Source organism: Arachis ipaensis, chromosome B04 (assembly GCF_000816755.2).
Source record: "Arachis ipaensis cultivar K30076 chromosome B04, Araip1.1, whole genome shotgun sequence".
In the NCBI taxonomy this organism is placed as follows: Eukaryota; Viridiplantae; Streptophyta; class Magnoliopsida; order Fabales; family Fabaceae; genus Arachis; species Arachis ipaensis.
Genome location: NC_029788.2, coordinates 3831299 through 3841639, shown reverse-complemented (window position 1 = coordinate 3841639; position 10341 = coordinate 3831299). Strand labels below are relative to the sequence as shown.

The 10341-nt window shown below is 37.9% G+C and overlaps 1 protein-coding gene across 1 annotated transcript; it reads left to right on the top strand.

Moving 5' to 3' along the window:
• LOC107638462 (DEAD-box ATP-dependent RNA helicase 37) lies at positions 217 to 5391 on the top strand. Its single transcript, XM_016341753.2, has 7 exons — positions 217 to 419; positions 665 to 1521; positions 1607 to 1690; positions 2180 to 2422; positions 3150 to 3317; positions 3562 to 3675; positions 4460 to 5391. Exons 2-7 carry the CDS (start codon positions 787 to 789, stop codon positions 4931 to 4933), a joined length of 1818 nt encoding a protein of 605 aa, XP_016197239.1. The 5' UTR covers positions 217 to 419; positions 665 to 786; the 3' UTR covers positions 4934 to 5391.

Below are 10341 nucleotides of genomic sequence, written 5' to 3'. Positions count from 1 at the left end.
AAAAAGCAGTTGAGCCGCTAGTCCTCTTCTTAATTTACAAATTTTCTCACGTAGTTTCTTTTTGAATGTTTCTTTTTTTTTTTTAAATTAAATCTATCCAAGATAGCGAGTTAGCGACGACTTACAGAAGAAAAAAGAAAATAAATTGAATTGAAATTTTAATACCAAAGATTAAATTTAAATAAAATCTGATAAATAAAAGAGAGAGGGAGAGAGGGGCCGCATCATAAGGCAGAAAAGATATTTTTGTATGCAAGTTTGAAGGTTGTGTGTCTCTCTCTGTCTTGTTTGTGTGTGTGGCGTCTCCAAAAACATAGAAACCAGAATTAGGGTTTCTCCATATTCTCCTTCAATATTCCTTCCTTCCTTCCAATTCAGGGTTTTAATAACTCTTTCAAGTTTCAACAATACAGATACAGGTTCCTTCTCTTCTTCATTCAAACTCCATTTGCTTTTGCTGCATAGCGTTTTGCACCTTTTTTTAGGGTATTGAAACCGGTCCTAAGCTTTCTCCATCTTGTCCACAAATGCGGACGCCAGCATTGTTCTTCATATTAATACCTTTTTCTCCTCAATTGCTCTTTACTTGCATTATTTGATTACCGTTCCCGTTTCTGTTGGGCTTTGCGAGATCAGGGTGCTGATTTGGATTTGTTGAATGCAGGGGCTGATTGTTATAAAAGAGGATTTCTGTTTCTATCGAGGGTTTTTGTTTAAGCAACTAAGGTCAAGAGAGAGAAATAAGGGCTTTTCTTTTCGTGTTTTGTGGTTTGTTTGTGATTGACTATGCGAGCTTCATGGGCTGATTTGGCTGCAAATTCTGCAGCTGAGGTTGCTGGTTCTGGTACTTCAGCCAACAATGCCGGGGCTAGTAACAGTTTACCTCCATCCCGGTCTACTTACGTGCCTCCGCATCTGAGGAACCGGCCGCCATCAGCTGAACCATCTGCCCCGCCATATAGTGGCGGTGCAACTTCTGGTTCTGGGGCTGATGCAGTTAATTCTGGATCACGTTGGGGTGCACCTCGTGGCGATTACCGTTCAGGGGGGAACAAAAGTGGATGGGGGAGCAGAAGTGGGGGTTGGGATCGTGGGAGGGACCGTGAGGTCAATCCGTTTGGAGATCAGGATGACACAGAGGAGGCATTTGGTGAGCAAGAGAACACGGGGATAAATTTTGATGCCTACGAGGACATTCCGGTGGAGACTAGCGGGGATAATGTGCCACCACCTGTGAATACATTTGCTGAGATTGACTTGGGTGAAGCACTTAATCGTAATATAATGAGGTGCAAATATGTTAAGCCGACGCCTGTTCAGCGGCATGCCATACCAATTTCCCTTGCTGGAAGGGATTTGATGGCCTGTGCTCAGACTGGTTCTGGAAAGACAGCTGCTTTCTGTTTCCCAATTATCAGTGGAATTCTGAGGGGCCAACCTATGCAAAGGCCACCTCGTGGTGTGCGTACTGTGTATCCACTTGCCCTTGTTCTCTCACCAACTAGGGAGCTATCAATGCAAGTGAGTTAGTTATATGTACTATGTATACGTTTTGCGACTTAATTTTAAATTAAAATATAGCGGAAATGTTGTGATTTGGTTTCAGATACATGACGAGGCTAGGAAGTTTGCATATCAAACAGGCGTTAAGGTGGTGGTTGCTTATGGTGGAGCTCCAATAAACCATCAGGTTTCTTTCCTATCATTTATATTTTTTGGTTCTCCGTTTTGTTTTGTTTTACCTGGGATAATTAAAGCTATTATTGATGCTATTTTTGATAGATGCTTGTATTTTAATCATAGTTACTCCATTTGTTGATCTATGTAGCTTAATCAACCTAATGAGATAAGGTTTGGTGTTTGTTTCTCTTAATGGGGTTTCTATTTCTAGTGAATTTGAAAGTTTTCTCATATTTTGGTTTAAGATCTTGGTATTATAGTTCACACTCAAGGTTCAGAGGACGTTGATGAATCCTGTGGTATAAGTGTTATTGAACTGTTTCTGACCTCGGAAATGTGAAGTTATGCTAATTGTCCATAAATTACCAGCATAGTTGGAGAGTATCTGGAAATCGTATAAACATATCATTAAGCTGCATGCTTTGTTCCTACTGCAAATTTAGCTGACTTGGTCCAATTTATGATTTTGATATATACCAACCAATTTATTATTTTCCAGCTAAGAGAGCTTGAGAAGGGGGTGGACATTCTTGTTGCAACTCCTGGAAGACTGGTAGATTTGCTGGAGAGAGCTAGAGTTTCACTTCAGATGATAAGATATCTAGCCCTAGATGAGGCAGATAGGATGCTGGATATGGGTTTTGAGCCGCAAATAAGGAAGATTGTCGAACAAATGGATATGCCTCCTCCAGGTGTAAGACAGACTATGCTATTCAGTGCCACGTTTCCTAAAGAGATACAGGTTTAGTTCATTATTCAAAGTACATTTTTGAGTGAAGCATCTTTCATCTAACAGTGTTTCTGAAATTAATTTAGAATTGTATTTATTGATTTTACTAGCTTGCCTGTTTCATTTGTTGCATCAACTTTTAGGTAGTGTTTGTTTTCAGAGACTGGAACTAAAATTTCAGTTCTCGGACAATTTCAGTCCCTTTATTAGTTAGTACCTTCAGAAAGTGGAGGCACAAGGGACTAAAATTTCTGGGGACGAAGACTCAAAACTCTAACATTTTCTTTAATATTCTTATTTCATCTCCATATTTATCTTGAACCAAACAAGATACTAAGACAATTTAGTTTTGTACATTTTACACCAAACATAATACAGAGACTAAATTTAGTCTTAGTCTTCCGGTTTCTGTCTCTCAGTCTTAGTCTCTCTTTCAAACATAGCCTTGTTTCTCTTTTTCTTTCCCCATTGTCTCTAGGGATGTGTAGTTTCTGCAAGCTGTTTTGCTTTTAATTTTGCTTTATCTATCTTAGTGAAATGTGCTTTATGCATTTGAGTAGCATATTCGTGTCTAGGGGTATTTTGACCCCCAAACTTCCTTTATCTTTATTAATAGATAGGGTAACTACCTTTTGAGTCGAGCATTAAAGGCAAGTTCTGATTCAGTTGAGATCATTGTGGCTTAGAGGCAAACTGCAGAATATCTGAATTATTGTTGTAATTTATTGTTGACATGCAGAGACTAGCCTCGGATTTCCTGTCAAAATACATTTTTCTTGCTGTTGGAAGAGTTGGGTCAAGTACCGATTTAATTGTCCAAAGAGTTGAGTATGTTCAGGAGTCTGACAAGAGAAGTCATCTCATGGATCTTCTTCATGCACAAAGAGCAAATGGCGTGCAAGGAAAGGTATTATCTTATTATCATTTCACACAAAGTGAATTTCTACTCTTTTACTTTTATCTTTGCTCCATCAGATGTGATGGTTATCTCTGAACAATGGCATACATATTTTTGTGTGTTGGATTTAGAGGATTGTTGGACTATTATGCTTTTGGACTATAGTATATTATCTTTATATTCATGATTTAACTCTAGCTGAATGGCTCATTAGACATTAAGACTATTTCATGCTTGATTTCCTGTTTTGCAGCAAGCTTTGACATTAGTTTTTGTGGAGACAAAGAAGGGAGCTGATGCACTGGAACATTGGCTGTGTATGAATGGTTTTCCAGCTACTACCATTCATGGAGACCGGACTCAACAGGTTAGTTTGTTGTAAACATGTATTTGTATCTTTGTTTAGGGTGTGTTCATGAGTTGAGGGAAAGGAAAGGGAAGATTTTTAATAGTCTTATTCATGCGTTTAAAACAAGTAAGAAGGTGGGTTTTGAAGGGTTTACTATATATTTGTACAATTTTACCGTTTATCAAAACAATTTACTGTAATTAATATATTTTGTAATATTTTTATAATAATTTAGTTTAATTTAAAATATTAATTAAACTAACATTTGATCAAACCCCCAATTTGGGGACTTGAAAATGGGATTTTGGAGGGTTAACAAAAACCACCAAAATACTTATTCTCTGAATGATAAAACTCGGAGGCATTTCAAAGCTTTTTTCTCCCCTCTAAAACCCTCCTAAACTAAACTTGCGAAAACACCCTTAGGTGTTAAGAGATGACATTTTTTAAGACCTACAACATCTTCATTTTAGAATTTGCTTTTCCATCATATGCAAGTTTCAAATTTCTTTCTTTTTGGTGCGTCTGTTCTTGTTGATCAATTCTTCTCTATTCTGGCATAACTTTTTCTGATTTATTATTAGTTTGTATGAAGGTGAAACTTGCATTTATTTTGTTTTCTCTTGCTTTCAAAGGCCGACTTACTTTTCAATTTGTTACAATCATTAGTTTTAAAAGTCTTTTACATCAAATTGTATTCTTGTTATTTTGGTTTTTTGGTGAGAATTGTATTGGTTGTGTCATATCTTGTTTGTATGCTTGGGATTTGTATATATGGTTAGCTGTTCGTGAATGTCTGCAGGAAAGAGAAATGGCATTAAGGTCATTTAAGAGTGGCAACACGCCCATATTGGTTGCCACTGATGTGGCTGCACGCGGTCTTGATATTCCTCATGTCGCCCATGTTGTTAACTTTGACCTTCCCAATGATATTGATGACTATGTACACCGTATCGGAAGGACGGGACGTGCTGGAAAGAAAGGCCTTGCAACTGCATTCTTTAATGACAACAATGCCTCCCTTGCAAGGTCTTTAGCAGAACTAATGCAGGAAGCAAATCAAGAAGTGCCAGCATGGCTCTCACGGTATGCTGCTCGATCTTCATTTGGAGGTAGGAACCGTCGTTCGGGAGGAGGGCGTTTTGGTGGCCGAGACTTTCGAAGAGAAGGTTCTTTCAATAGGGGTGGTTCTGATTACTACAATGCCGGAAACAGCAGTGGTGGATATGGTGCGTCTGGTGGATATGGTCCCGGTGGAACCAGTGCATGGGATTAACTTCCACCGCCCAAAGCATTATACATAGAGATTAGGTGCGGATGTACACCCATAGGATGATTTTTCTACCCCTCTTCCCCTTTTCCTTTCTTCTCAATTCTTCTTTCAAATTTATTGTTGCCCTTGTAGTATCCTAAGCCAGTATCATTTTGAACTGTTATGCTAATCATTGAAGGAGAAGTGGTATTGTTACCACATCAATAGAGGTTGTAATGTTGTATAATGTTAGTTGGTGTTGGTAACGGTGGTTACTAACATTAGGAGTTATTTTTACAACTTTTCATCCTGGGCAGTAATTTTGTTGGGGACTGGTTGTAGATTATGCAGTGGGGAGATGTTTACATTCCCTTGTTAAATTTCTACAGATTATGTTTGCCATTTTAACATTCCCTAATCAGCTGAGCTAAGATTTTGTACTATTGGTAGTGAATGAAATTAGAGGAAGTTTTCCTGCTAAATGATTTTGGGGGTGATATTGATCTATTACGTCATTCTATAGCCTGATGAGAACGTTGCCACTCGTTCAGTTTTTAGTTTCGTCTCTTTTTTCTGGGATTAAAATGGATATACATTCTTTGAAGGCTTAGGTGTTAAAATCCGTTAGAAAGTAGAGGTTTTCAAGAATATCTACAACTTAATGAACTTTTGGATTTGGGGGCGGTGGGTTACGAATTTACACGGTCTAATAACCAAGCTTATAACATTTTGATAATATAGGAAAATGAACGAATTTACACGGTCTAATAACCAAGCTTATAACATTTTGATAATATAGGAAAATGAACGGAAAAATGAAAACCTTGTGAAGCATTTTTGTTGTGACCAACGACGCTAATGATGTGAAGGTGGAGTAGGTGGTCGAACTAAAAAGTGTGAAGGTTGGTTTTTAATTTGATCAAAAGGTTAACGGTAATCAATATCACTCTATATTTAAAGAGAGTGATGAAAGGTTGCATCTGGCAGCCATGAGAGGTGGTTTTGTGAGAGGGGGAGTCTCTCGTCCTCATGGACCATCAAGAAAAGGGAAAGGAGGAAAACATAGAAAGGAGGAAAACATAGAAACAGTAAGGAGGCTAACAAGGCCCACAATGAGGAGGATGAAGAAGGCGATGAAATAGATGATGATGAGATGAGATTACTATTAAGAAAATGCCTAATAGCTTATACAATATGGTCATTGGAGAGGGAAGGATAAGAGATCTGTGAAAAGACTGGTGGGATTGCCTTATTGTCAAATTATTGGGAAGAAGAATTTCACTTTCAATTTCGAAAAGGAGGCTAGAAATCATGTGGGGTAAACAAGGTAGCATTGACAACCTTTCTCATGCTATTTACTAGATGATGCACCAAAAATACTCCCACCATTCTTTATAAAACATTACTATCTCTTTGTGCAGTAAATATGAGCAACTTATTCATTATTGGCATATATATTGAGGGATCTTAAATCCATAAATACAATTCTAGAAAGAGAGAGAGTAACTGGTCTTAAGAAGGGAAGCGAAGTTAGTCTTACAACACTTGTTCTTAGCCAGACAAGAAGGACTATATAGCCAAAGAATGATAGCTAAGGGCACAACCATACTTGTACAGGATTTGTTCTATAGGCTCGTACAACTGTTCCTTGAGTTTTAAGGAGACAGAACCGAAGTCTGGTTGATGAATCTGTGTGATCCGAGCGTGATTAATGGTTCAGATCTTTAAATTATATTAATTCAGCTTTAATTTTAGTTAACCATATAAATCATATTGCTGCTATGTTTGGGTGACTACAAAAATTAGTTCTTCTCCTTTTAAAATTTTTTAAACGAATGAAAAATAGAAAACTAAAAAAATTTTTGTAATTAACCTTATGTACTCGTTATGTATGTTAAAGATAGTATTGTAAAACAAGCTCAAGATGAGCTCAAGAAAAGTCAAGAAAGTGTAACCTAGCTGCTAAGTGATAAAGCAGATATTTAAGTGTTAGTTATTGAGTCATTTGATTTTTCTTCTGAGCTTATATAAATTTGAGAACACTTGTGTATATGTGACTTAGGACAAAAATAATCCAATAATTCTAAACAAATTATGTATTTTACTATTTCTCTAATTTTGAGTTCTACTCACCAAGTAAAAATTATGTTTTTTTTTTTTTTAAATGCAAAAAACAAAGTCTTATCTTCAATCTTAACATGAAAGATTTATTTTTGAAAATTCCAAACCCTAGTACGAGCGAGTACATAAGAGTACGTGAAATGGAGAGTGGGGAGAGCGGGGGAGAGTTTTTGAGAGTGGCACATAGCGAGGCAGCCGGTCATGTCGGCGGAAGCAATAAGGGGGAGAGCGGAGGGGGGCATGCATCAGGTGAAAAGGAGAGGATTAAAGGAGATGGTAACAAGACTCAAAGTGCGGATATCGTTCAGAGATAAAGTTGTTGGTGCCTCAGCAAGGAGAGCTTTGGAGGTTGCTGATTCTCTTGATGGGGATAAGATGGCTACCGTAGTTGGTAAGCAAGGTGATTCGGAGATACCAACTGTCACTGAGGAAGCAAAAGAGATATTGGCAGAGCCCTACAAAGATGCCATCGTGATTAAAGTTCTTGGAAAAAATTTTAGCTATACAGCGATCACGCACAAACTTAAAGGCGTCTGGAGAACCAAAGGAGGATATGAGGTACTAGATGTCGGTTTTGGCTATTTCTTAGTCAAATTTGATCTATTGGAGGATAGAGAGAAAGTTCTCCTTGGAGGACCGTGGATGATTACTGGAAGCTATGTTGCGGTTAAACCTTGGAGTTCTTCATTCAGACCTTGTGAAAACACTTTTGGGTCTACCATGGTTTGGATAAGAATCACAGGTTTAAACATTAACTATTATCAAGAGAGAACCATGAAAATGATTGCGTCATCTGTTGGCAAACCGATCCGCATCGACTTAGCCACCAAGTCTGTAGAGAGGGGAAAGTATGCAAGAGCATGTGTGCAAATTAACTTGGGACTTCCAGTTATAAAAAAAATTCAAGTTGACGGTCATATGTATGACATAGAATATGAGCACTTGAATTTAATTTGTGAAAAATGTAGCTGCTTTGGGCATGTCACAAGAGAATGTATGAAAGAGAACAACAATGGCATTGGGAAGGAAAGCACAGTGAAGGAGAAAAATTTGCCGTCACTTTTTCTGGAGATAACAACGAGAAAACGGTGGAAGGTAGTCAAATCCCAGTAAAAAATCAAAATTTATCTTTTGAATTTGGAATTAATGCCAAATCAATTCCAATTATGGAGAAGCATGGTGCATCAGATCTTGTGCATGATAATTTGCAAGACTCACATATGGAAAGGGATACTCGTGCAAAAGAGGGTGAATGGGTCACAGTTAGTAGAAAAGGCAAGGAAAAAGTGGGTAAAGGCCACAATGTGGTGCCAAAAAAATCCAATGTAGCAATATGCTCCAATTTGGTGAATAAGAAATTTTCTTTTGGGTCTAATAACATGCATGCTGGATCCTCATCAAATGCAAAGGTGAAGTCCTTATCAAATGCAAAGGTGGGGCCTAAGAAAAAGAAAGATCCTCCATCCACGCTTGGCTCTTTGGGAACAACTCAGGTGGCTTTCAAGGATCAGAGTACTCCCTTTTTTAAAGCAGGGCACAAAAGGCAGCGTCCTATTTCGCTTCAAAACTCACCTACTGAAGCATTGTCAATGGATTCTCGAGTACAAAAAGAGCTTGATAAAGTTAGTGCAACAACAAACTTGGAGACCCAACCTCAACAGAAGAATGATGGTTCTGCGGTGCAAGTCCACAAGGAGACACTTGGAGACAGGGGTCCATCAACGTGAGGTAGAATGATTAAACATTCCAATTATTTAATTTATTTTTTATGGATTGTGACCATTTAAATATTATTAGTTGGAATATTAGGGGGCGTCAAATAAGATGTCTCGGGTGCACTGTAAGGAGTTGGTACGAAAATTTCAACCAACTTTTTTTATTTTGGTAGAAACTCATATTGGGTTTGAAACTATGAAAGAATTTTGGGGGAGATTAGGCTATTATCCTGTTGGGATTGTAGATGCTGTTGGACACAAGAGAGGAATTTGGTTCCTCTCTGCTAATTTAAAATTTTCTTGTAAAATTCTTTGGGCTATGAATCAATGTGTAACTTTGGAAATTGATGGTGGTGGGCGAAGATGGATCTGCAGTGCGATTTATGGCAGCCCTCAAGCCACTAATAGAGTAGAATTATGGAGTCATCTGCTTGATATTGGTTTGTGCATTCAGGACCCGTGGGTGGTGTTTGGGGATTTTAATGATATTTTGAGTGTTCATGAGGTGAAGGGGGGTAATTTCTGTAAATCATGTTGCTTGTATGCGAAGTTTGTATTCGTAGGTTTTGATGAATGACAAACCAACAAACGACATGAAAAACAAACCAACAAACAACTTGAATGAAAAAGCATGTTGAAAGATCAACCAACATTCAACGTTGAGGAATGAAGAGTTGAAAGCAACACAACAACAACAAGAAACTCAAGTCCACAACATTTGAAGACAAGTATAGTGTCTTAGGACTTAGGTAACTTCTTGTTAAGAACCAATTGCTAAATCTCTCAACACACACTCACAAAATTATGGAATTCAAAGGATTGAAGAAAGAACCACCAAAGGATGAAAATTTGGTGATTTTGGGCAAAATGATGCATGTTGCATCGATGCAAGGCCTATTGCATCGATGCAAACACGACCAAATTGCACAAAAACACGTAAATTTGGTATTTTTGAGCAACAAAACCCCACTTTTTCATCATCTTCAACCTCACAACTCATATCCCCACATTCAAACCTCCATAACCTCCAAAACAAGCTCACATATAGCTTCATACAACTCACAAAACTTAGATACCCACTACAAACAAATTACATATTTGAAGTCCCCACATTCTCCTCTACAAAACCCATAAAACAAAATCATCCACAATGCCTAGAATCAAGAGAACCATCAAGAAGTCAAAAGGCTCTTCAAGTGTGGTTCCACCTCCAAATGATCATCCTTTGGCAAGGTACTTTGCCTCTAATGAAGATCTTCAATTCTATGAGGCAAGGCTCGCCGGAAGAAAGGAAATTCCTCTGAGGTATTTGGATCCGACCCTTCTTGTCATTCATAACTTTGATACTTTAAGGCTATTCTAGTTCATCAAGGCCTCATGGATTTTGTTCAAATTAAGAGTAAATTTTATCCGGATTTAGTTGCCATAGCCTATAGTACACTCATGATTGAGATTGATGAGGAAAATGAATCAAGTTTCACATTATTCTTCAAGATAGGAAGAAAGGATTATAGGCTAGATAGTGATGAGTTAGCCACCATTTGGGAGTTCCCAAATCAAGGTGACTTGTTTCAAGGTGGTAAAACCCCAATTGAT

Excerpts from the sequence above, each read along its gene's own strand:
- LOC107638462 (XM_016341753.2), top strand. The coding sequence starts at position 787 with ATGCGAGCTTCATGGGCTGATTTGGCTGCAAATTCTGCAGCTGAGGTT. Across the intron at positions 1,522-1,606 it reads CTAGGGAGCTATCAATGCAA|ATACATGACGAGGCTAGGAA; the intron begins GTGAGTTAGTTA and ends ATTTGGTTTCAG. Across the intron at positions 1,691-2,179 it reads GAGCTCCAATAAACCATCAG|CTAAGAGAGCTTGAGAAGGG; the intron begins GTTTCTTTCCTA and ends ATTATTTTCCAG.